At 46.2% G+C, this 27,017-nt stretch overlaps 1 protein-coding gene across 2 annotated transcripts in view; it reads left to right on the plus strand.

Moving 5' to 3' along the window:
• Positions 1–18,854, plus strand: part of Rgl1 (ral guanine nucleotide dissociation stimulator like 1) — a 250,528-nt gene extending 231,674 nt beyond the window's left edge. For both annotated transcript variants that reach the window (XM_050135351.1, XM_050135350.1), the window contains 7 exons: positions 28–60; positions 2,639–2,760; positions 4,602–4,691; positions 5,531–5,717; positions 9,392–9,646; positions 13,201–13,315; positions 16,468–18,854. In XM_050135351.1, the coding sequence (XP_049991308.1) occupies positions 28–60; positions 2,639–2,760; positions 4,602–4,691; positions 5,531–5,717; positions 9,392–9,646; positions 13,201–13,315; positions 16,468–16,655 (990 nt within the window). In that variant the 3' untranslated portion in view covers positions 16,656–18,854. The remainder of the gene's footprint in view (positions 1–27; positions 61–2,638; positions 2,761–4,601; positions 4,692–5,530; positions 5,718–9,391; positions 9,647–13,200; positions 13,316–16,467) is intronic.
• The last annotated feature ends 8,163 nt before the right edge of the window (positions 18,855–27,017 follow it).

Here is a 27,017-nt window from a genome sequence, read left to right on the forward strand (position 1 = left end):
GTTACACTCTTTAAACATCTCTTTCAGGGTGGACTGATCAACTTTGAGAAAAGGAGAAGGGTAAGTGGAACTCTTCACCTATGCTGGCCAGTTTATTGCATCTGGGCATGAAAAACTGAAAGAAGTGGAGACAAATCTTGTTCTTTTGTTTTTGGAGAGGCAGAAAAAAATGATACTCATTAAACATTTTAAATATACCGTATGTTTGGTATGCTCCTATACATGACTCCACGAGAGCCCCACGAGGTCATTTCCCTCATCTTCAGTCAAAGATGAGGATGGAAGAGATTGAGTAGCTGGTCCAGATTCAGCTGCTGATGAGCCAGAGTTCAGATTTTGTCCAGCTGCAAAGCTCATTAATAGATTAAAGGTAATGTAGATCTGTGCATGTAGCTCAATGGTAGGGCACTTGAACTAGCATGCGTAAGGTCTTGCATTTGATGCCTAAAACACACACACAAACATACATTAACAGATTTCTTTCCTTACCCCTGCCTCATCTGCTTCTGTACAGCTACTTTTAGAAAAGCAGGTTTACTCTATAGTTAGTAATAATGTATTATGCATATGAAAATTATTGCTGAGAATAGATTTTGAATATTCTCCTACAGAGAAGTATGTGAAACACTTAATATGTTAGTTAGCTTGGTTTAGTCATCCCACAACAAATACCCATCCCAAAATATCATGTGCACACCTTGCATATATGCCCTTTCTTTTTTGCTTTTTCGAGACAGAGTTTCTCTGTGTAGCTTTGGAGCCTGTCCTGGAACTCATTCTGTAGACCAGGCTGGCCTCGAACTCACAGAGATCTACCTGCCTCTGATTTCCAAGAGGATTAAAGGCGTGCACCACTACCACACACACACACACACACACACACACACACACACACACACACATCCATTTTTGTTAGTGGAATAAAAAACCAAGTTCATCTATTAAGGAAATAAGTTACTAAGAGTGAATGGCACTAATAAAAATGGTTGCTCCTATGGGTCTGTCTGGGTGAGGAGACGACATAAACTTCCCCGTTAGATTACCCAATATTCTATGTCAAACTTGAATCTTTCTATGGATAGAATAGTTCTGCACTATGTGTTTTAAGTGCAGATTTTGCTATAATTTCTCTGTCAAATGGGCACGAGAGAGGCCTTTGAATGTTAGAAAGGAAGATGGGTGAGTGTTATAACCACCCTACAGAGCTTCACCGTCTTCTGTCTGTCCTTCCGTTCTACCAGCACTGCTGATGTCCCTAACAGGGAGTTTGGAGACTTCTGCAATGGGAAGCCAGAGCTCCCTTCCCTCTTGAGTCCACAATCCAGGAGGGAGACAGGCGGATGAGCAGGCAGCCCTCATTCATCTTTATCCACGTTCAGAGCAGAAGTGGAGGCTCTTAGAGAAGCACTAGGAGGCAGAGTCTAGTCTCAGCTCGTGAGGTCAGGGAACAGTGCCCCAGCGAAGACCATGGGGCTTGATGTGAGCATGGTGCGAGCAGCCAGCCAGGCTAGGACCGACAGGAGCTTTCTGTCCCTCGCCCGCCGAACCTTCTGGGGCCTGGTGGGAAATACTCCATGGCTGCACTGGGTGCGGATGAGACCACTGATTTGAAGGCTGCGACCCCAAGACCCCACCAGCTCTTTTTACTTCTGTCGTGTCCTGTTTTGCCCCCACAGTGCCCCATGCTTGGGCCTTTAAATTCAGCGTTAACCTAGAAACTGCTTCCTTTCCTTTTAAGACTAAGAAGTTAGACATTTGCAAAGTTTGGGTAGGAAACCTAAAGCTACAGTTTGTCTTCACTACTGACATTATGAAAGGGACCTTGAAGCCTGTTAAGAGGTATAAATAATTTTGGACATAATCATGTACTCACTTTGCTTGTTCTTTGTGAGCTTCAGAAGGTTAGTTAAAAGATTTACTAGAGTAGTAAAAACCCAAGGATTCGGGAAACCTAAACATAAGCTTTGTGAGAGCCGTGCTGTTTAGATGGTCGGCCCCGCCAGTGCGTATGTATTGAGGGGAAACGCTGGAGAAGCTGTGGTGGGGAGCTGGGAGCTTCTTGACTTGAAACATTTCCTTCCTTCCTTCCTTCTTTGTTTCTTTCTTTTCTACTCTCTCTTTTTAAGAAATAGGAGTAAAACTCATGTATTCCACCAATCTTATACTTAAAAGGAAAAAGAATCCCGAGAATGGAAGTAGGGAGGCCAAGGCGCCATTGTAAACTGAGCCAGCGACTAGTGGGCCTGCTTTTGATGGTGGCTTTAGTCATATGAATTTTGTTTTTCAAAGAGAAAAGAACAGAAGCATGCAAGGACTTAAGGGATTTGAAGTGGTACATATGTGTATTTTAAATTTATTTTGTTTGTGGTAATAGGAATTAAACCCAGGATGTTGTGTATGCCAGGCACACACTCAACTACCGATCCACACCCCCACCCCTGTAAGACTCATTCATTTACTTTCCAAAGCAGCAGCATTTCAGAGTCCTCTTCAATGGCCTTCTCTTTATTTTCCATGTTGAAAAGACTGGTATTTGTTATTATCTCATTCATTATTATTTGTAATAATACAAATCTGTAATTTGTTATTTGTAATATCTTATTATTCGCTCTCCTTTTGGTTTTCTGTTCTGATGTAGGAATTTGAAGTGATCGCCCAGATAAAGCTCCTACAATCCGCTTGCAACAGCTACTGCATGACCCCGGACCAGAAGTTTATCCAGTGGTTCCAGAGGCAGCAGCTTCTAACAGAGGAGGAGAGGTAGGCTGGGTTATCACCCATTAGGGAGGAACCATTGTGCTGGTAAGAGGCATAAAGGGGCCAGGACCTTGCTGGGTATCTCTTCAGTGGCTCTTGGGTTCCTGTTCTAAGTGTCCTGGTCCTTGGTCTCAGATGGAAGCTGAGTGGCCAGGACTAGGGAATGGGCGTTTAAGTCCTGCCCTGACACTTGCCTTTGAAATCTGGAGCAGTTCCTTTATTCTTCCTCGTCTTCAGGATGCCTGTTTGTAAAAAATGTTCATTTTAAGCATAAAAATCGCATTCTGGAAAGTACCATTAGAATGCCACTGCCGTTTTCACAGAGTTGGGAGTGGAAGAGGAAGAGGAACCCATGAGAGACGGAAATAAGAGAAGAACTGAAGTGCTGGGAACCTGTGGGCAGGAGGAGGTCATTGACGAGGAGTGAGGGGATGGGGTGCTTTGCAGATCTACCTGTAGGCTGGGCTGTGAAGAGAGATTTCACCAGAAGAGCCAGAGCAGAACATTCCAGACAGAGCAAGACAGGGACCCGAGCAAAGGCCCGGTGTCTGGAAGGCAGTGGTGCCTCTGTGTGGGTAAGGCACAGGGCACGTGTTTCAAGACATTGCTGGTGTGCATCGAAAGGCACACAGAGCTTTTGCTAGTGCTCTGAATGCTGGCCCAGTGGGTGAAGACCTTCCCTCTAGTCCGGTGGCTGCCAGTGGCCTGCAGGCCTTATGTGGCATGTTGCCTGTTTTCACATTTTTAAGTGGCAGAAGGGAAAAAAAATCAAAGAAGAATAATACAGCATGAGATAGTTACTTGAAATTCAAATTTCAGGATCCCTAAATAACGCTTTAGCAGAATAGAGCCCATTCATTTACATCCTATCTGTGGTTGCTCTCCTGTGTTAAAGGCAGACCATATGGCCCGCCACCTAAAATATCTACTATCTGGTCTGATTCAGAGAAAGTTTGCCGATCGCTGAAGTAGACCTCAGATTTTCTTTGAAGATTTATCATATGGAAGAGCGAAATTGACAGCAAAATAAGTATTTGTCAACGAGGACTTAAGGGCTTTGAGGGGCATAGCTGGTTCTGCCAGGCCTGCCTGATTACCGCCTTAGCGTTGATGGCCTAATGCTGGCCATCGTGGCCTGCCTCCTTCTCACCTTGTGCCTGTGCTGGACACAGCTCCAGGCTTGGACAACATGCACTTCAGATAGAAGCTCCTCTTGTGTTTGCATCAGTTATTGTTTGCCTGGCCGCCCAATGCGAAGACCTGAAGCCTGGGTATTTTTAATTAAGCAGGTTTTGACAATTAAAGATAAGGTTTGTAGTTATAAATATATCTTTATAAATAACATAATTGCTTATGTCTGTCCCCCAAAGGTTAGATAGTCTACATAAATACCTTCTTTCACTTTTCTACCATAAAAATATGTGTGTTGTGCCCATAAACACAAGCACATTGAGAGGAGGAAGCGGAAAAGAAATGGTGATGGGGGCCGTTGAGGGGGAGGATTCGTCAAGCTCCAGCCTTGCGGTGGGATGAGGATGCTCACAGGGCAGGCTGCAGCCAGCTTGTGCTGCCAGTCACACATCCTTGTATCGCAGCCTACAGAACGGAGCAGGCTCTGTCCGTCTGCTGGGGAGAGGAGCAGGGAGAAGGGGAGGCACGCAGTGTAAATGTACCGAGTGTGGCCACAAGCGAACACCCTCTGATATCCCTGCCAGAGCACCATAGTCTACAGCTTTACTTTGATATTCAGAGCCTTCCTCTAGATCCCGTGTTCCAGCAAACCACGTGAGTTGGGAGTCAGTTCTGTGCTTAAACACTGACCTCGGACCTCCCATCTTTCCCAGCTATGCCCTCTCCTGTGAGATTGAAGCAGCTGCCGATGCCAGCACCACCTCGCCTAAGCCTCGGAAGAGCATGGTGAAGAGGCTGAGCCTGTGAGTGCCCCTCCAGGAGTGCTTTGAGTGCCTGGCTTTGTATAGAGGGCTGAGTTTTAGCATCCTTCCTTTCATAAACAGAACCCTCATTTCACGGTACACAGCATACTGTGTACGTGTTAAATCTGCAACCAGTTCACGGTTCACACTGTATATATGAATACAAACATCAAATGGAACCCCATTATTATGTATAATTAAGGAGTGTTGTTTTTTTAAATGACTATTTTGCCAACATTCATACCTCCCATTTCCCAAAGAGAGCAGCTTCAGAAATAGCTCACCAACTTCTGATTTTCAGTTCTCTTTTTCCTTAAGGTCTGTAGGGTTTTCCCTTACAGCTAATGCCACCTCAGCTGAAAAGAGGTTTTAGTATTTCTTACATGGTTGTTTTATGGGGAAGGGGTTTGGGTTATTGTAGTTCTCCAGATGACTCAAAGCAGAAGTGTTCTTCCTTGGTTTCTTATCCAGAACACGCCCACCTCTTCCAGCTGCAGGAAATTCCAAGTTCATTTTAGGGCAGGAAGCAATAAGGGGCAGGGTGCTGGTATTCTGACCCTGCCACAGTGCTCCATAGACTGCTCAAAGATGGAGGACCAGAGACTGGGAAAGGCTGCATCATTAAACAACCTATGCGCTGTTTGGGGTTGGACAGAATTTCCTGGAACAAGATAGTCACTACTATTTGTTAGAAATATTATAGTTTGTTTGTTTTTTTAATGTACAACAGAACATATAAGATTGAAAAACCTTAAGGGCTTAATCGGCACACATCATGTGCTCGGGCATGCGTTCTAGGTTTGTAACAGCCAGCACGTTTGGCATTCTGTTCTCTGCAGACTGTTTCTGGGGTCTGACATCATCACTGGGAGCACTCCCACCAAAGAGCAGCCCAAGTCCACGGCCAGTGGGAGCTCTGGGGAGAGCATGGACTCGGTCAGCGTGTCATCCTGTGAGTCGAACCATTCAGAGGCTGAGGAGGGTTCCATCACACCCATGGACACACCAGATGAACCTCAAAAGAAGGTACATAATTCTCATTCCCCCAGCATGCAGTTTGCCACATGAAGAATGTCTGTTTCAGAGTTTTCAGTAGGTGTCCGAGACAGCCCCTTCTGGGGACCCATTCCTTAGAGACGTAGCTGCAAAATGCTAAGGAGATTGATTGGCTTATTCATTTGTGCCTTGAGACATTTTTATGCTGAAATGCACCAAAGAATTGTGGTCCCTGAAATAAGTATGCTTTAGTCAAGAGAATCAGGACTGCTTGAGAAGGAACAAAGCGTAAGAAATGGAGATATGCCAGCGTTTTGGTGTCACGCGCTGCCTTCGCCACACTTGTTCCACACCCACGTCACATAGGAAAAGCACTCTCAAACTCAGTGACTTAGAGCAGCCACCATGTTTCTAGGGGGGCTGGCTGCTTTGGGTCAGGCTTGGCCTTACACCACAGTTTTTAACCCAAGTCTGCTCACTTACCTGTCATTCATTTGGAGTAATGGACTTTCCAGAAGACTCTCTTAGCATGCTAAAATGTATGCAGAAGAGAGGAAGAAGCCCCACCCTGTAAACATACCCAGAGAGCCTTTCCTTAGTCGTATGGACCAACCTTCCACTGCTTAAAGCAGTCACATTAAAATAAGTAACTGAAGCAGGGAGATAGGACCCGACTTCAGTGGGAGGAACCGTGAAACAAATTCCCGGGGCAAAGGTCACAGTCTGCGGCAGGGTGAGGAGCTGATAATGATGGTATTGTCTACCACAGTGGAAATAGATGGTAAGCTGTAAGTGCCGATAGTGGGACCCTCATCCAGTCCATTTCTCACAGCTGCACAAATGAGTAAGAGAAAATATCTCTACTGCTACAGTAAGACAGGAGACAGGACAGGAGGTCCCTTGGGAGCTCCCAGCTCAGCTGGCCTGCTGTTTGTACAAATGGTGAACAGCCTGTCCCAGACAAGGCAGAAGACAAGAACAGATACCTGAGGTTGTCCTCGCACATCCTGTGCCCTGGCACACACACACCTGCACACACACATAATTGTGCACACACATCCATACACAGATATGTATCTTTTTCTCTCACACACAGATTCTTTTAAAATCTAGAATGAGGCCTTACTCATTTGCTTTTTCACAGAGCCCGATGTTTTCTGGGTTCTGTAATCTGCTGGTGAATGCCATAGGAAAGTGGCCACCGCTGTGGCGCCCTCACATCTCTGAGGGGTTTCTGTCCCTGTCTGGGAAGGAAGTGGAATCAATCTGTTGGAGCTTAGGTAGAGTAAGGGCACATTACCCTTAGGGGAGCACAGAGATTAGGCTTAGGTAGGTTAGAGTAAGGGCACATTACCCTTAGGGGAGCACGGAGATTAGGCTTAGGACATAGTGCAGGGCTGGGCAGGGCTGGATGCATGGCTGGCAGGGACAAAGCCTTGGCTTCTGCCCCAGCAGCACACCTGTACACACACACACACACACACACACACACACACACACACACACACGGTCTCTTGGAAACCAAGCAGATGCTGTTGTTTCCACAACTCTTCTTTTTTTGTCAGTCTAATTTCTTGCATAGGTTACGTTTATATATTTTCAGATGAGTCTTTCCCAGAGCCTGGTTTCTCCAGACTTAAAGATGAATGTGTGACATGGGTACATGTAGCTTCTGTGCTGCAAAATCCCTGTATATTACCCAGAAAATTCCACAGCTCTGCACAGTGCCCGATTGGGCCTGGATGTCTTGCACACTCCTAGCTGGACCCTGAGATGACTTCCTCTCTACCAGCCCCCACATGGTCTCTCTCCCTCCCCCATGTGATGCTGTTTTCTTTAGCAGTAAAGTGTATTCGCATTCCTGTTTCCTCATGCTCCTCCTCATCGCTTATAAACATTTGTCTTCGTGCCCCTCCTCACCACTGAAATTCTCACCAGGAATATGAGGCCCGTCAGATGCTCTTTTATAACTCATGGAACCTCACCATCCTAAATGTCTTATTGTCTGTTAAGTGTTATTAAAATCATGGGGAAATGGAATGTGAAAGTGAAAAGAATCAACCAGCATTTGGAAAATGGACCTTCTTGGCCAATACACTTACAGGCAAAATTATGCAATTCAAATTATCCACTCTAAGCAAGTGCTCAAGCTGAGTCACTTGGAAACACAGAAGAAAAAAAATCCAAACAACAGCAACATATAAGTAAATGATACCATGACAATCTCATTGTTGACGCTGCATATCAGAGCTGGCCTTGCAGCTTGCTAGCTGTAATAGAACTCCCATGTTGTGAAATTGTCTTTAACATAGGATGCCGTAGGAGGAAGCAGCCCCTAAGAAAGTCAAGATATCATAGTTCCTACTTTTTCAGAAGCCACATTATCAGAAAGCCAAGTTTCATAATCTGTTTCTGTGGAAGGGCAGACACATAGGGAAGACATTAGTATTGATTTTCAATGAATTCTAGAATATGTTATAGGATTATTATAATTCAGCTTGGCCCATTCCAAATATTACACACGTATACACACACAAGCAAAATTTTCTGTAATAATTGACATTTAAATGGTTCACTTTAATGGTTTTGTGTGGGGGAATACATTCTGGTGAGTTTTAAGCATCTCTTTGTCTGGTAATTAGTATTGGGTGTACCTTGAATATTTGGTTATGCAGAGAAGCTCACTAGCTGCAGACACACATTTCTCAAGTGGCCTTGACATAGATCGTGGAGGTGTATGTTGCTGGACCTACCAGCAAATGGGGAAAGTGGCAGAGATACTCAAAGGCTGCGTGTCTTTTGGGCAAGTGACCGGATTCTCCTTATTCGTGTTCTCATCACTGTTGTGATCCTGTGAGGCCTAGGTGAGGAGAGGTGAAAGGTCATTCATTACCAGTCTCATGGCAGGAGATCAGGGCAGTCGCACATTGGCCGACTCACAACAGTTCCTGCTGCAGCGTGCTGCACCTTGCTGTGTGGACACCATGGCAAAGGGGGAGTGGAGTGCTCCTGTCCTGGTAGCCATGAGATTGGGTGGATGAACCCGCGGACAGTGTTCTGTCTGGGCCTTGGGCTTCTCTAGTCGTAAAAAGGATCAGGTGATCTCTGATCACACCCTCGCTCCTCTCCCCAGCAGAACTACCTAAACTGTGGTTCTTATCAAGGATTCAGGTGATCTGTGTGATTGCACCCCCTCCTGCAAAACTGCACAGACTGTAGTCCTTATCTTAGAAGCCTTTAAACATAAAGGCATTTGTGTCCTGCTACAAAATCTGGTTGTGAAATAGAACTGGGATGGAATGTTCTCTATGGCTGCATTGATGGTGAGAATCAGCAAGCTCCTGTAGGGAAGGCTTCCTAGTATCTGTAAACTGACTTACTGTAGTGTATGTGGCCTGTATAAGCTGATATCTGCTGCCACCTCCTGGTTGACTTTCATATAAGCGACTAAAAACAGGAAAGCAAAGAACCAAGGTGCCTTTCCCTAGATTCAGTGATTGGATCACACGAGTCACTGACAGTCCCATCAGCCCATGGTCTGTAGGTGTGTGTGAGAGCAGATTCAAGAGACGCATGAGACACTGAGGACAAAGTAGCTAAAGTTGATCAGTTTCCATATCTACTTCTGTCTTGAAAATGGTGACGCATGGTTGGTCCAGGGTCTAATGGTTCTGTTTCCTTTGGGGATGTGTTAACGCCTGCAGCTCTCGGAGTCCTCCTCTTCATGTTCCTCGATTCATTCCATGGACACGAATTCCTCAGGGATGTCATCCTTAATCAACCCCCTGTCCTCCCCTCCAACCTGCAACAACAACCCGAAAGTCCACAAACGTTCCGTCTCCGTGACATCCATTACCTCCACAGTACTGCCTCCCGTTTACAATCAGCAGAATGAGGACACCTGCATCATCCGCATCAGTATAGAAGACAACAATGGCAACATGTACAAGAGCATCATGGTAAGGGGTCATCCTGTCTGGGAGGGTCTCCATGGGAAGAGCCCATGCCTGTGTGTCTGTCAACTGTGCAGATTGGTGCCCTTGAATATGCATGGTATTTATAATACCTGTCTCTGTGTGCACCTAAAACCAACATGAAAACAGCAACATCTTCCTGGACATAGATTGATGGTATCTTTATCTAATGGTGCAGGTGTGTGTGGGATATAGTTCTGACATGTTGAGAATTATTTAAGCCTATTCATGCAGGTTGGTGTCCCATTTCATGATGGTCGATGTGGGTGACTGTCTGACAGCAGCCCAGGGAGGATGCCCCTGCTTCGCATGTCTTCTTGGAACTCTTCGAGTGTTTAGATTGACGAGCAAATTGACATGCCTTTTCAGTAGTGCGGTCCTTGGTGACAGAGCTTTCTCCTTTAGTCATTTGACTCCAGCCTAGCTCCTAAAGAGGATGGTGATGCTGGAAGTAGTTTGGGTCAGCAAGAAGCTACACATAATAGGTGACTAGAACTGGGTTTTATGTGCTTCTTACAAAACCTACATTCAACTAGGGAAATGTCAAAGCTCGTGTTAATGATGGTCGCCTTTTGGAATACATACATTACTCTCATGGTAATAACCTTGACTGTGTAGGTCTTGTGTTAGATGACTAAATTCCTTAGTTGATAGGGTCTATCATATACCCAAATAAATAAATAATGAATTCTTTACTGCAGCAAAATCTACAATAAATCCCATTTCCACTTTCATTGTCATCATTTGTGTCCAAGCTGAGGCCTGGATGTGCTGTAAGTGGTGTGGAGTCGTTGTCTTTTAATATCCCATTAATCTGCTGACCCATTCGTTGAACACAGTAATTACTGAGCATGTTACTAGTTATTGCCCTAGGCAGAGAGAGGGAGAGAGAGAAAAGGAGGGAGGGAGGGAGGGAAGAAGGGAGGAAGGGAGGGAGGGAGGGAAGAAGGGAGGGAGGGAGGGAGGGAGGGAGGGAGGGAGGGAGGGAGGGAGAGAGAGAACACTAAATGTTCTAACAGAAGCCAGACCAGATTGAAAATGGTCTTGCAGCCTCCGCAGGGGACTTTGTGTTAATTCTATAGGCAATAAGGTCTCCCTGGAGGAATTGTGTTAAGAAACCATCAGAGTTGTTCACTAGAAGAGTAACTGGCCTTGTGGAAGCCTGCTGCTCTGCAGAGATGGGAGTGGGAGGGGCACTGTGGGTGGGAAGCAAGCTAGGAAGCTGCTCCCATCTCTCCTGCATGGCATGATAAGGGTTTGAATAACAGTCCCGTGGCTAGAGATGATATGGAAGGCATCTTATGAAATATTATTGTAAGAGCCATTCATCTCGTTATCAGCCTTTTGGTAACTGTTGTGGAGGGTACAGAAGAGGGAGGATTCCTAAGGAAGAGGGAGAATTTGGGGCCATCTGTCAGCCTGGTGGCCTGTGACCATCAGTGGGATATGAACTGCTAGAGGAGAAGGTTTCAGGGTTTATAAATTGGGACATCCAGATGACACCGTTTAGTAGATTGTCAGAAACACAGGGATGCGGGACCGGTATCGGAGTCCAGTAGCGCACATCTCTCAGCCCCGGGGGGTGGAAATGAGTATAGGATGGGACCCAGTTCAACTAGTAGAAGGGAGTAACTAACAAAATGCACTAGAGAAGCAGCCCCCCTGGGAGCCCAGGGCATCAATAGTAGTTTTTCTGTTACACATGCCAGCCAGAGAGCTGTGGGCCACCCGCACAGCCACAGTGCCTCGAATTACAGTACAGTTACACCATGTGCCATGCCCATGGCTGTGTGCTCTGCTGGTGAGGGAAAACAGTACATCCAGGAGACATCTTAGATCAAATGGGATGTCCTGGTGTTGGGGAGGCAATAAACAGAGGAATCTCCAGGGTATTCCTACCTTGGGATAGGGCCTGGATTTGGGAGCACAGCCCCCTTTGCTGTCCCTTCCTGGGTCCCTTATGTTTCCCAGGATGAAGCCTGGAGCCCTCTCCACTGGTAATACTGATTGTAACAATTAGTTCTCTCTAGCTTTTGTTGTACAAAGTACTAAAAGCCCAAGGAAAGCCCTTGGTCCTGCCCTTGTTTGTAGCCTGGCTTTCTCCTAAATAGATCCTAAACCAGAACCTACCTCCTCTTCCTATCATTTACCCACAGGCGTCCTTCCTCCTTTAGCTCACACTACTAATCTACTGCTTGCTGATAATTTCATTTATATTATCAAAAATATATATTTTCCTCCCTTAAAATTTTGTGTGCACCAATTCTTTCTTATAAGTACATAAGCCAGGTGTTTTGTAATAGGCAAATCAACACGGCCCTTATTGCTGTTTACTGAATCTCAAACAGCAGCTGCTGCCTGGGTCACAGGGAGGCACTTAGGCCCTGGAGGAAATCAGATATGTGTGTCTGCATGCACGCATGCGCATGTGTGCCAAATCCTAGCTAGCAGGTTTTCTCACCTCCTGGTGAGAGCAGCTTTCCTTTTTAAATATGTATAATCTGAGTCTTCCTTCACTTCTTTAGCCTTTAAAGAAATCACTCAAGGCATGGCATGTCGATGGCCTCTTAGATGTCACCTGAGCTCATGGTCACCACCAACTAGTGGGCAGAGATAAAGAAAAGATCAAACTGGGGATGAACAGAACCTTTGTGCTTTAATTCGGAGCTTATTTTATTGAAATATGGTTAGGATACAGTTCAAATCTTAGTGTTCAGTTCTTTGAGTTTTAAAATCTCTGTATGTATCTGTCTGTCCAACATCTGAAATCGAATGAAGGCTGTTTCCAGCCACACCAAGACTCCCTACAGTACTTCCAATCAGTCCCTTTAACCTGGTCTTCTATGACACAGATGCAGGGGTCATGTTCTCTTGTACTCAACATGTTTGTGGGATCCTCTCCATTGCTGCAGCTGTCAGTTCTCCGTCAGGTCTTTAGTGGCTCAGCAGCCAGCAGGCCACCATTTTGCTACCCATTCTCCTGTAGTATTAATGAAGATCCTGCTTGATTCAAACTTTGGGATGTTGTAGATGAATCTGCTGTGAATATTGTGCACAAGTCCCTTTGTGGACATAGGTTTTCATTTCTATTAGCAAATGGTTTGCTGGGTCATAGAGTCTCATATGCCCCCCTTAATGGGCAGAATCGCAGCCATTTCTTTCTGTTGGCTGTCAACTGTTATCATGCATCAGCTCAACTCATGAAGATCACATTGGCCCAGGACTCATAATGCCTTACATTTTTCATAGTTCCTATATATTCTTTGATTGAAAACTTTAGTCGTGTGGGGTGCTAGGCAATATGGGTTTTCCACATTTCAGTAGAGGGCTCTGTGCCTGCCTGCCTGCCTGCCGTCCTTTGACTACTCAGTTGGAAGTAGTACTAACTAACACTTGGGAGTCCTGGCTCTCTGTCCCATTCTAATGCTACTCCATCCTTCCTAGAGAAGTATGTGCCACACAAGACAGCAAATGTAAGAGCTCGGGAGCTTAGGAAACATGAGCTAAGCATGTCACTGATGTCTTCATTGCCTTTGCAGCTGACAAGCCAAGATAAGACCCCTGCTGTGATCCAGAGAGCGATGATGAAGCACAATCTAGACTCGGACCCAGCCGAGGAATATGAGCTGGTCCAGGTCATCTCGGAGGACAAAGGTGGGCATGTTCTCCTCTGTGCGGCAGGTGGCAGCAGTGTGCACATTTTGCTCTCAGCTGCTGACAGCAGAGAGGGCATGTAATGTGTTTCAGTTTCTTTTCATTGGAACCTAGTGGCATGAGTGTATGTGTGTGTGCATGTGTGCACACACATGTGTGTGTGCCTAGTGTATGCACAGGTGTGTGTGTGTGTGGTACATGCACAGGTATGTGTGTGGTATATGTACAAGTGTGTGTGTGTGTATTTTTGTGTGTGGTGTATGCACAGCTGTGTGTATGTGGTGCATGCACAGGTATGTGTGGTATATGCATAGGTGTGTGTGTCTAGTGTATGCACAGCTGTGTGTGTGTATGTGTGGTGTATTCACAGCTGTGTGTGTATGTGTGGTGTATTCACAGCTGTGTGTGTGTATGTGTGGTGTATTCACAGCTGTGTGTGTGTGTGGTGCATGCACAGGTGTGTGTGTCCTTATCCAGAGCAGTACAATGGGTGGTCTGTACTCACCAAGCCTGGAGTAAGACTGGTGGCCAGCAAGCCCAGGCAATCCCCCATCTCCTCCCTGACAGGGCGTGGCTACAGGCACACAGCTTTTTATGTGGGTGCTAGATCCAAACTCAGATTCTCACGCTCGCACATCAGGAGTTCTCAGAACCCTCTCGTGCCTCTGGTGGTGTATTTTTTTTTTTTGTTTTTTTCTGGTGGTGTATTTTAACTACACAGGGTGACTAGCTGCACACCAAGTTGTGTGTGTAGGGGGATATTTTTGTTTGTTTTGTTTTAAATTTATGACAGATCTTTGGTAACCGAAGAACGACGGAATGCACCTGTGAGGCCAAGAACTCATTACTTTAAAACATGCTTTCCAAAGGTCTCTCTGGGTGAATAGTGTATCCATCTATTTGCTCATCTGAGTTGGGGGTGGGCTTTGGAAGAGATGGGCAGGTGACTAACTTCTCTCTCACACTACGGAGGCCTGCTCAGTCAGAATAAGACTACTCTGAGAACGGAAGTGACAGCACCCGTTGTTGGCCGACACTAGCCCTGCCTGCCTAACCCACACGAATGTTTCATCCTAATGGGGGTGCTGCTCAGCGACAGGGAGCACTGTCCTCCCTGGAAATCAAGGGGAATCTTGTCATTGGGGGTGTGGAGGGAAACCACAGCTATTTGGCCAATGGATCTCCAGAGTTCAGTCTTTGGCTTGGAGGAGAGTAGCGAAGGTTCAAACAGTGCCTTTCCCTGACATTAAAAGCTGCAGTGTCCGTGTGTGTGTGTGTGTGTGTGTGTGTGTCCTGTCCCAGCTGTCTGCTGGAGGTTTTCAGTCGTCTGCCTTTGCCCGAGTTTGTAGGATAAAACTTTCGCAATTATAGTTTGTGGGGGGAGGGATGCACATGTGTGCAGGTGCACGCAGAATCGGAAGTCAACACTGGATATCATTCCGTGGGCATTGTTGACTGTGCTCTTACTAGCGTGGGGCAGGCTCACCACGTAGGTTAGGCTGGCTTACCAGCAAACCCCAGGAACCCATTCCCATGTCTCTGCTTTCTCAGTGAGAATTGCTAGTGTGTGTCCATACCTAGCTTTTTAAGTTTATACACATACGCACACACGTATACATGTACACACGCACACACATGCATACATGCACACATGCATGCACATGTACACACGTCTGTGTATTATGTACATGCAGTATCTGCAGAGGCTGGAAGAGGGAATCTGATTCCTTGGAACTAGAATTACAGATGGTTGTGGATGCTGAGAATTGAACCCAAGTCCTCTAGAAGAGCATCCAGTGCTCTTTTAACCCTAAGCCATCTCTCGAGCTCCAAATCCAGCTTTTTTTTTCTTTCTTTTTTTTTTTTTTTTTTTGTATAGGTTCTTGGAACTGAACTCAGGTCCTTGTCCCTATAAAGCAATTACTTTTCAGGTGGAGCCATCTCCAAACCTCCAGTTATAACACTGAGATGCAGTTGCAGTGAAACGATAAATCCAAAAGTGTCCTGTTGAATTGTAACCTGTGGTCCACAGAGTCGTACAAAGGGAACCTAGGGTCTGAAGATGCAGTGACCCAAAAAGTGAAACCCAGGCCTACCTGTGCCACCAGCTGAGTGGTCTCAACAAATGCCTGACCTTGCCAGTCATGGCTCTTTGTCACTCAACCTGGAGACAAAAGCCCTCTCTGGTCCCTCATACACCATAGAGCAATTAGGAGATAAATAACATACTGGAGAGAGTTTTGTGGAGATGCCAAGTTCTCTATAGATGGGACTAGTTTTATTGTGACCCCAAAAATAGGTGAGTGTGAGTGAGAAGACTCTTGGGGGTACCAGAGTACATGGAATGTCAGCAGAGGAGACCCTGATCATCTTGGGCTCACTGTGGGGTCCCAGTGTGAAGAAGTCGATGGAAGGAAGTGCACTTCGTGCGGTCTATAATGGGAAAGCCCTGCCGCTTTCTTCCCTGACCTCGCTGCCATAAGTCCCGACGTTCCCACATTTGCCCGTTTTATTCTGTGCCTTTAAAAACAGAATAAACAACTTTGCTTTGTCACAGTTCCACTGGCAACCACCCTTGTTTGTAAACTGCAGGTGTTCAGTTGGGCATCATCGAAGTTGAATATAGCTTAAAAGTTAGTGACATGCACTGCCTTCTGTGGGTGCTGTTTAGTGTTGAAAGGCAAGCTCCAGACAGAGCTCAAAAAGAATAACTAACGAGTTTGACTTGGAATTATGTCAAAAATATTTTCATTTAATCCAAGGAAAGATGTCTGGAAAACTGCTTTAAGTCTTGTTCATATCAGGACTTCTGCAGATGGTGGAGGCCCACGTGTGTGCTCAGATAGCAGGAGGTTGGCAGGAGTTGGGAAACTCGGGTTCTCGTTCCAGCTGTGTGGTCCTGGGACCATCTTGGTGCCCCTACCCCCATGCTTGCCTCAAGCTTGACCATTCTGTATTTGAACAGTCAGTTCACAGGGGGGATTTCTGATGCTTTATTTGCACTCAGTTTCAGATAGGGGTTAAGTTTTGGGGGCCGGTCATGAGGAAGTGTTCACATTGCCAGGCCTTGTGTCTGGGCAAGACTGACTTCTGCCAATCAGTGATGGCTGCCCACACAAACTGACCTGCTGCTGTCTGCTTGTCTCCTCTAGAACTGGTGATCCCAGACTCTGCAAATGTCTTTTATGCCATGAACAGCCAAGTGAACTTTGACTTCATTTTACGCAAAAAGAACTCAGTGGAGGAGCAGGTGAAGCTACGCAGTCGGACCAGCTTGACATTGCCCAGGACAGCTAAGCGGGGCTGTTGGAGTAACAGACATAGCAAGATCACCCTCTGAAAGGGACAGCACGTCCCTACTCGCCAAGGGCAGAGTGGGGCTACGAACGGCTGTGGTGACTGCAGCCACCCCCCAGCTGCAGTTGGGGATCACTGGTGATGCCAACAGATATTTATTGAGTTCAGCTGTGCACAAAGCACTATGTGGGGAGAGTGGAAGTGAATTTGACATTGAAAGGATGAATGATTCACTGATGCTCTTGGACCTGGAAGTGAAATACAAAATGATCCACATTTGAATATATATATATCCACATGCATACACACATAGCTAGTGTGTGTATATAAGAGGAACTTTGCAGGATATTCTGGGTTATGAAAAAACCAATTTGCACAATGGCCTGGGAAGTTGAGGTCACTTTTTACAGGGAAATAGAAGGGACTGAGAACCTAGTCTCATACCTTCTAAATAAATAAAAATCAGATCTACCATACAGAGTGTTCTTCATGCCAGTATTAGAAGTCCAAACTCTATTTTTGTAAAGGGAGAGGATTACCTTTTCAATCACGTGCCATCCAGTGAACAAAACAAACCGCAGAGGTTGGAGTGGCCACGGGCTGCATGAAAGACCCCCGCGGGAAGGTTTGGATGAGTCAGTGGTCTCTGCCCTCTGCCTGCATTCGCCAGAGCTTCAGAGGCCTGCGTGCCTTGCTGGTCCCCATCACAATGCCTCTGGAGTCAACACAAGCTTGTTTCGATTTCTGGAAACCCTGTTATTTGTGTGCTCTCCTAAAGAACATGCCACAGTCATTACTGCACAAGTAGCTGTGTCCACAGCCTTCAGCCAGAGAAGAAAGTGGCAGGAGGATGGTGACTCCTCTGGACTCTCCTGTCTTGGAGTGCTGCGACTTCATTGCCTTTCTGATTGCCCTTTGCATGTAAAAGTGTCCGTCTGGAGTCTTTTGCCATTTGGAGCCTTGTACCTCTATCTTATGTGCAATTTGTTCCTCAGGTGTAGACGTTTCTACTGCGATTGACTACATTTGACCATTTCAAGCCTGTGAAAGATTTCGGAGCAGCCACCTCCTGTAATAACCCCTCAGAAAGTGTTCTCTGCTCACAAAAGTGTCTGGTTTCCTTCTTTACTTTTGTAGCATCCCTTTGCCTAGTCACAGGGAAAGAAGGGATGGTGTGCACTGTCTCAGCTTTTCCTCAAAGAGGTGCATCCTTCTAGATGGAAACAGTGACATTCTTCCCTTCCCACCCACACCTGCTCTTAGCGTTAGTGTCAAGTGGCGTTTTTGTCTATAGCAACACCATCATGCTTTTGCTTCTGATCTGAGCTGTGCTGGGGTTTGAATGAAAAAGCCATATGTGATCAGTTGACATGTATAAGAAGCACTTTCAGACTGTTGTCCCCTTTTTTAAGAAAAAAATTTCCCCAAATATCAGTTTTTATTAAAAAAAATAAAAAGATGAACCTAGAATATGATGTCCGGATTGTAACAGGGAACATTTTATTTTTCCCTAACAGTGTATTATATACAGCTCCAAAAGGTTGTGTAGGGTTTGTGTTATTTAAGTAGCCATATGAATTCAACAAGAAACACCAGGAAAAGCTCAGAGATTTGTGGCAATGGACCAAAGAGAGAGCCAAGAAGTCATCACATTCCCCCGGTGTTTCCAGGAGACTGGACCGGGCTGTGGAGACAGGCTAGGTGTCAGCTAGTCGGAAGGCACTTTCCTTTTGTTGTTGTTGTTGGTGGTGGTGATGGTGAGCCTTGTTTGGTTGGTGCTTCTGTGCATGGAGGGGAGATGGCAAGGATCACAGCCATCATAAGACTGAAGCAAACCTAGCCTCAGCCTGGCTTTCTCAGTGTCAAGGTCAAAAAATAAATGCAGAGCTGATGGCCTGGTTTAGGGTGTGGCTCCTAAGACAAAGGTGTTATGCCCCGTGCTCACCCTGTGTAATTATACTGTATATGTAGAGACTAGATTTATATTCTGCAATGTAAAAAAAAGTATATATATATATTTACCTTTTTTTAAAAAAGACAGTGGAAATCCCAAGTGGATAAAACATGGCCTCATTTATTTAATGCCACTTTAGTTGTTTTAACTTTGCTTCTGGGTGAACAGCTGGATGTTGTTTCCAGCTGCTCGCACGCTTGTCTTTCTGCATCTCCAGCATCTGTTTACCTTTTGGTTAAACTAATAAACTGGTTTGGGACTTGGTTGGCATGTGCTGCCGGACCCGAAGGGCTTGTATCTGGAGTGTTGTTAATTGGGTGGGTCCCGGGCCCAGGGCTTGCCAGCATTGGTTCAGAGGCCTTTTCTGAACCTACTAGACAAAACAGAGGAAGAGCGAGTGGCAGCGGCCGTCTCTACTGTCAAGGGCTGTCAGCTGAGAGAGAAGAGCGATGGTCCGTGGTGCTGCTTTGCTCCGTTGCTTTTCTCAGGAGCCACGCACTGGGGCTGCCCTTTAAAGCTGTGAACCTGGGGTGAGGATTTAAGGTAGGCCTTGCTACCTCACCTAGAGCCTTTCTCAGACACAGTGCTGCCGCCGTCTGGACAGTCGTGAAACTGTTGGTGGTGCTCCCACGGCAAGGAAATCCTCCATGGAAGGGGATGTCATCTCAGGTGTCCCATCTCAGCTGACTACATACAACACAGTCTCTTTGTTCTTATATTGTCACCCAGAACTACTTTCCTACAGGTTCCTATAGTAGGAGGCCGCTTGTTTGTTCCTAGCTGCCCAGACCACCCAATAATCACTCAGAAACTATATTATTTGCAATGCTGTTTGGCCAATACCTTAAACGTATTGCTAGCTAGTTAGCTCTTACATCTGGGATTAACCCATTCCTGTTAGTCTGTGTATCGCCATGTGGCTGTGGCTTACAGAGTAAAGTTCCAGCACTTCTGTCTCCGGGAGCAGCTACATGACATCTCCCTAACTCTGCCTTCTTTCCTCCTCTATCTGCTTGGAACTCCTGCCTTGCCCTGTTCTGCTAAGCCACTGGCCGAAACAGATTTATTCATTAATCAATAAAAGCAACACATAGACAGAAGGACTTCCTACACCATTTCCCCATTTATGTTTAAATAAAAAGGAAGGTTTTAACTTTAATATAGTAAATTACATATAACAAGACAGGTATCAAGCAAGAATTAGTCACAACATTTATACCTACTTTATTTTTTATCATAACCAAGGATAACTATAATTACAACTATCTATTCTTCAACTCCACCAAAGACTCCAGAAGGATATAATATTACCTAAGTAAACAGGAAATGCATTGTAAGCAACTTCCAAAACTCTAGAATTGACAGAGATATCTTACTGCCTGGATAGTCATCCACAGTTCTTCTGTAACGCTGTGGGCACCCATCTTCAGCCTACAGGACCGTAGTATCCAGCAGACTTTTCCATGAAGCAGGAAATTTCATTTATTTATTTATTTATTTGGTTTTTTGAGACATGGTTTCTCTGTAGCTTTGGAGCCTGTCCTGGAACTAGCTTTTGTAGACCAGGCTGGCCTCAAACTCACAAAGCTCTTCCTGCCTTTGCCTCTCGAGTGCTGGGATTAAAGGCATGAGCCACAACCTCCTGGCTGAAGCAGTAAATTTCAAAGACAGTTCCACCTATATTGGTAGTTTGTCAGTCACTTTCTTCTGTGTCCTGCAGAATGTCTGGCAGACTCTTTTCATGAAGCAGGAACCCTGAAGGACTGTCTCACCTTCTTTAGGCAGCTTCAGCAGTCATCTCTCTGTGGGTCCTGCACGTCCAGTTCATACAGCATAACATCAAGCAGTCCAGGGAAGAACAGTTTCTTCTCCAAACTGCTTCCTGCTTTTTTTTTTGGGTGAAATAAATTTTTAGGGGATGTTCACAGCAACCTTTTGGGGGTCTTGGTCCATCAAACTGCATTAGCATGGAAGGATTCTACAGGTTCTCATCCTCTGTGGAAACAAAAGAAGAACCTCTTTTCCAAAGTAACAATCCTTAGACCCAAATTATGAAGTCAAGATACCTTTAAAAATATATGTCAGTTTAGCTTAGCAGCCCATACAACGAAATGTCTCACTTTACTTAGCTCATTCATAGTCAAAAAACTCAAAGAAAGCACAATCATATACATGATCCAGACTCTCCGTGTATTTTCCATCTTTATGTGGCTTATTTTTCTTTACTCTTACTTTTTCTACAACTTTAATACTTATTTTATTATCTTTAAGAGTGTACTCTTTTATATTATAGCTATCTGTATCTTTTTCCTCTCTCAAGTCTATGTACATTTATCCAACACTGTGACCCATTTAGAGGTCTTTTTTATCTGAATCTGTCTTATGTACCTGTAATTATTTTCTGACCAGAAACACTCTTTTCTTTATGCTGAGCAGGTGTGGCTAGGGCCAACATGGCCCTGCCTGCTTGCTCTCCCCCAGTTCAACATGGAGAAGGCATGTTTGCTGCCTCTGAGAGCCATGCTCACAGCCCCATTTTTCAGGCACAACGTGGGTCTATGTCGCCATTAAGCAAGTTGTAGCACTCTGCTCACAAACCCCATGTAAATGCTCCATAGCCAGGCGTCCTGAAAGAGTCAGCCATAGTGCTGGTGAACCAGGAAGTTGCCATTTTGAAACCACGTGGTTTCTCTGTTTTGTTTTTGCTACCTTTGAATCAGGAAGACCTCTGTTAAAGGAATCATGCCCACCTGAGAAAATGATGCTACCAAAAGACCATGCTTTACTCTGTTCTCTTGTGTCTAGGATTCCTTTCCAGGCTTTCTCAGGTATTACATGGATTTATTCAGCCCCACGTTAGTGCGCCAGGCTCCTAAACCCTAAAGGAAACAAGTGGGTATTTTAAAAGGGAATTGATAATGTGGCATGACCTCTGGCATTATGTGATGAATTTTTCAAAACCATTCTAGAAAGCGAGCCCCTCTCCCCACGTAGACACTGATCTTGGAGAGTTTTGCCTACATTCATGTCTTTAGATTGCCTCTCTGAAACACTTCCAAGTTCACACAGGGTAAGCCCGCAGGAGGCTGCTGTGCTGTACTGTGCTGTGCTCTGACCTCAGTGGGATGGAGGAGCTCCTGAGACTGATTACAATCCCAATAGAAGAAGTTAATTACATTGCTGTTTTCCTTGAGAGATGTCTGAAATGAAATGCCACCGGAAGTATTTGTTAAGCTACCTAGACTAGACTGAAGCTACCAAGCAACCTCAGTAACTTAAACAAGAGATTTTCTTTTTCTTTGGTGTGAATACGGCAGAAGCCAGGCGAGTCTCTTTAGCAGTGACCCAGGACTTGGTACCTCCTGCCTTACAGTTCTGACCGACATGGTGCTTCAGCCATCATTCCTGGCCCCATCACGGTGAGGCTTCATCCGGCGTCTGTGGGCAGGGGAGGCAAAAGACAAACACCTGAAGAACTTGTCGAGCACTGGTGTCTCTTTCTAGAATGTTCCATAGCCATCGGAGACAGTGTTTAGAATAGATGGTGAAGCCCTGAGAGTGGGTGGCATGGGGCAAAGGAGAAGCTGAAGACAAGCGATGCCAAAAGGAGGAAGTATCAGAAAGAATGATTTGAATTTGTGTAAAAGGCAGAAAAATTCAACAGAAGCCAGTCTATTTTAGATCATAAACGTCAATTACTATTGCATATGGACCCTTGGTATCCCTGCCCAGAAACCTGTAACCTGTGTGGAAATACTTTGTTTTACTTAGCAGTTTGAGAAATCTAATTGAGTCATACCCTCAATTCTTCCCTTTTCTCCCTTCCCCCACCCCTTTTAGGGGGTATGTTGATACAGGATTTCCCTTTCTGGGAGAGCCTAGGTTCTCTCAGCCTCTGCTTTCATGGCCAGTATCCAAACCCTCTACCACAGCTTTTCATGAGGAATCATCGCAACCCGCCACCATTTATCACAAGAAGAACGTGGTGTGTCACAGGTCCGGTGACACATACAAACACATAAGTGAGTGCCAGGATAGCATCTTAAACAAGAGCTGACTGAAAATCACTTCTGCATTGCTCCCATGCTTCCTCTCAAAAAATCAAGGTGCCAAATTTGAAATGGAAGCAGCCTTCTAAATGACTGTTTTCTCCCACACACCCACAATCCTCATTTATATGACAGCAAACAGCCAAGGCTCCAGGAAAATCTTGTCTGAGAATGTACACTATGGTGTGTGTGTATTTGATAACTTGTTGAATAATTAGTATATCATATATCATGGATTGGAGCTACAGACTCCCATCTATCAATCAGAGAGAGAGAGAGAGAGAGAGAGAGAGAGAGAGAGAGAGAGAGAGAGAGAGAGAGAGAGCTCTCAGACATTTTGTTGGCTCTGCAGTTTGCTGTGTGTGTGTGTGTGTGTGTGTGTGTGTGTGTGTGTGTGTGTGTGTGTGTGGCAGGGTGCAGGAGGCAGAGATCTGACTCCTAAAGAGACTGACTCCCTGCCCGCTTACTTCCTTAGACAAGTTGTATTATTTACCTATTGCCATAACTGCAAAGTCCTAACTAATAGGTATTCCTACCCCTTGAGGTTTATCCAGTGTCAAGTGTATGGTTATGTGGAAAAAGCTCCTCGCTTGGACGCACAGGCTCAGCTGGCTGAGGAAAGGAAGCCCCAACATTCTTGAGAGGGAGAGCAGCCCAAATTCCAGGTGTGAGATGGGAAAATCTTCAAGGCAGGCTTCTGTGTGTGGAACAGCACCCTGGGAAAAGCTTAGCCTGCCGCTGCCTTTGGGAAAGACTGACTCATGAGTTGGAGCCTGCGGCTCCTACAGCTTGTTTCTTGGCTGTGGCCCAGAGAGACTCATGAGGACAGGCGTACCAGCTCTGCTCAGACTCCCTGGCCAGCCTTCAGCCTGTGCAGTCGGGGCTTTTGACAGGCAACCTGAGCCCTAAGCTGGGCGTCCCTCTGAGGGCACCCACCTTCCTGGATGCCCTCTGCAGGCCTGTTATACAGTGAGAGACCCTCACTCAGTAGAAGCCTCCATCTCTCCTGTGTCTCTTCTGTGAGTCTGATCCCTGCATCTGTCCTGCAGGAAGGGGCTTTGGCTCCAAAGGCCCTGTTGTCCAGAGGCGTACATATGCCTGAATCCAGGCTATCGCTATTCCGCCATTTCATCGCAGGCCTAACCCCATCTCCGTCGCTCCCACTGTGGTAGGTTTTAAAGAATAAAGTGGTCACTTTAAGGACCAGGCTAGTAACACCTCTGTTAAACCTCCCCCAGCACTAGCTTCTACTTGCTTCCTCCCCTGTCCAGCATCACTACCTCCAGACATGACTTAGCATCTTCTCATCTCCTCTTGTACTTCTGTCCCAGGATCCCTCTGGGTATCAGGACTTTGCTCTTCTGGCTCCCCCTTTCCTCTTCATCCATGTACATCCCCATTCCCTCAAATTTGCTCGTTCTTTTCTTGTTTTGTTTTCCCTGCATGGTCAGGTTGGACACTCATACAATCCATGTCAAGTTTTCATGGTATCAGGCTGGCTTAGAATAGCGGTCAGAACCTTCAGGCTCCCACACTGACACTTGAACTCAGTTCCGGCCGGCCTGTCTGCTCCGCACTCTGGTTCTCCTTCCAGAGGGGACACTTTCTCACAGATTGTTCTCTAAGCTGCTCTGAGACAGAGCAGGAGGCTGTGCGGTCTTCCAGGAGTGAGCTTCTGGACACCTCTGGGCTGGGAACTGCACAGAGGAGTTCTCTGCAGGCTCCCCGGGGGCTTTGGAGCAGATGTTTTTCGGACCTTGGAAGTGCTCTCACGTGGAATTTGACTCGCACACCCCTTTCAAGGGAAATGAGGCTGAAGAAACCAGGGAGGGGCCTAAAAATGTAGTTTATTCAAGAGTAAAGAGAATTGATTCTCAGCAGATTCGTCATTCTTTCCACCCCCACCCTTCTCGGAGCAGGGAAGGATGGCTTGGGTTGGGAGAGGTGAGGTAGGTGCAATGAGAGCAGCCCAAGCAAGACCATTTTAATTATGAACACGTACAGTGGAGCAAACACACACACGCACACACGTGCACACACGCACACACATGCACACACGTGCACGCTCACACACACACGTGCACACACGCACACACACGCACACACGTGCACACACGCACACACATGCACACACGTGCACACACGCACACACATGCACACACACGTGCACGCTCACACACGTGCACACACGCACACACATGCACACACAAAGTAGGGAAAGACCATAAGGGTGGGAGAGAGAGTTTTCAGTGAATTCACAGAGCAGAATAATTTGGGCCCCCAAAATTTAATGAGACACAGAGACCAATGGAATAGAACAGAGAGACCAGAAGTAAACACANACGCACACACATGCACACACACGTGCACGCTCACACACGTGCACACACGCACACACATGCACACACGCACACACATGCACACACGCACACACATGCACACACACGTGCACACACATGCACACACGCACACACATGCACACATGCACACACACGTGCACGCTCACACACACACACAATGGGGGGAGGAAACGGGGGTAAAGTAGGGAAAGACCATAAGGGTGGGAGAGAGAGTTTTCAGTGAATTCACAGAGCAGAATAATTTGGGCCCCCAAAATTTAATGACATACTGACATCCTGGGATCCCTCCCGGTGTCTAATATTTTCATTAAAATTTCTTCCTGATCACAAAAGCAAGTTCATCTTTTCCCGCCCTCGTCACAGAGGAGGCACCGTTTTCTGTGTAGTTTTTGGTAGTGTGACGAAAGTTCTCTCTCTTCTCCGCGTGGGCCAGGATAAAACCCACTAGGCTTCTCTTCCTTGCCTCAGATACCCTGCGCGGAGGAGGCTGTCATTTGAGGCTCACAGGGGACCCCACGAGTCCTTTCTCCTTCCAGCTTCCTCCCTCTCCATATTTATGAGAATGTCTCTGGGGCAGCAGGTTCTCAAAATATCCCTACAAAATGCAATGTGGACATACTGACAGTTTCCAGGACTGTCTGTCCGTGGGTCTAACCCATTACATTCTGTTTCCACAAACACCTGCCTATCTGTGACATTATTCTGTTCTTATTTAACTCCATAGTGAACTGACTTCTTGTGGCTCAGTCCCCGTGTCCCCCCGGTTGGAAAGAGTACCACATAAGTGCACCATAAAAAGCCTCCTGGAAGCCATCTTTGCCTTAGGTACTTGCTCCAACCGTAAGTGAGAAACAGTAAGGTCAACGGGTTCGTACCTGAATGGGAAACTTTCTGACTTCAGGCACAACTTTATTCCAGAACTTTCTGCACTGTCTGCCAGGAAACAAACCAAGCCTTAAAATCCCAGAATCCTTCCCCAAACAGAAACCTCTGTCTCCAGGATCAGAAAGTAATCAAGTCGGCTTGCCGTCATTACCTAATCGGCCCTGTTCCGTTATCACTCCCAACATATCCTCCACTTTTCCATCCCACAGACGCTCCCATTAGCTCTACATGGACCTTGGCCTCCTTTCATTGTGCCTGGAAAGCATCTCCAACTGCCACACCCTGTCCTCCTCCCTCACCATCCCATAGACCTCCTTAGTAGACTCAATTCCTCTGGTACCCTACAACCATCCCCACTGCAATATCTAAAATACGGCTACCTGCCTGCACTGCTCCTAAATTGATTGGACTCCACGGTAGAGGGACCTGCACTTGTCCCCTGAGTGTTTTCATTCCCAGAACAAGGCCTGAAGCCAGGCAATGCTCACACATGATTCTGGAGACTTGGGAGGAAGTTTGATTTTCCATTTTATCTTTGAATGGTTGGATGGACTCGTGGTAGCAGAGTGAAAGATGGGCACTTTCAGTTCCCTGTGGGGGGAGAATGCTGTCTTGAGCATGCACCATGATCCACACCAGCTCGCACACGCCTACCCACCTGTCCAAAGCAGCTCCCACAGCATAGCAGGGCAGTAGCTGCCCTGTCTCATTTGTCATAGGGAATCCCATGGCAGTTCATGGTTCTCTCTGGTTTTCAACATCCCAGCACAGATGTGGAAGTTCCAGTAGGCAAGGGTTTGAAGAGTCAGAGAGGAAGCATAATTTAGAGATAAGGTCCTTTGTTTAGTTTTTCTGACGAGCTCAGAAGGCAGATCATCACTTCCCTGTCCTGAAAATAGCACAGTAAGATAGACCTGGATGTGGGATGTCCCCCCCTTCAAGTTTTCAAGGGATCTGAAGGGATGTGCCCTCTGCAGACTACAGGTACTAGCGCACACAGCACCCCCTGCAGTGCCCAGGTCTGGCTCCTCCATCAGAAGATCCCAGCTTGAATCCTGAGAGGAATCAGGATGGGGTTCAGCCTCTCGGGCAGAGCAAAGTCTGCACTGAAGCAAATATCACAGCAAAAGTCAGATGCCCAGGTCTAAGATGAGGTC

Source organism: Alexandromys fortis, unplaced genomic scaffold, assembly GCF_014885135.2.
Source record: "Alexandromys fortis isolate MF-2015 unplaced genomic scaffold, M_Fortis_MF-2015_v1.1 scaffold_21, whole genome shotgun sequence".
Classification (NCBI taxonomy): Eukaryota; Metazoa; Chordata; class Mammalia; order Rodentia; family Cricetidae; genus Alexandromys; species Alexandromys fortis.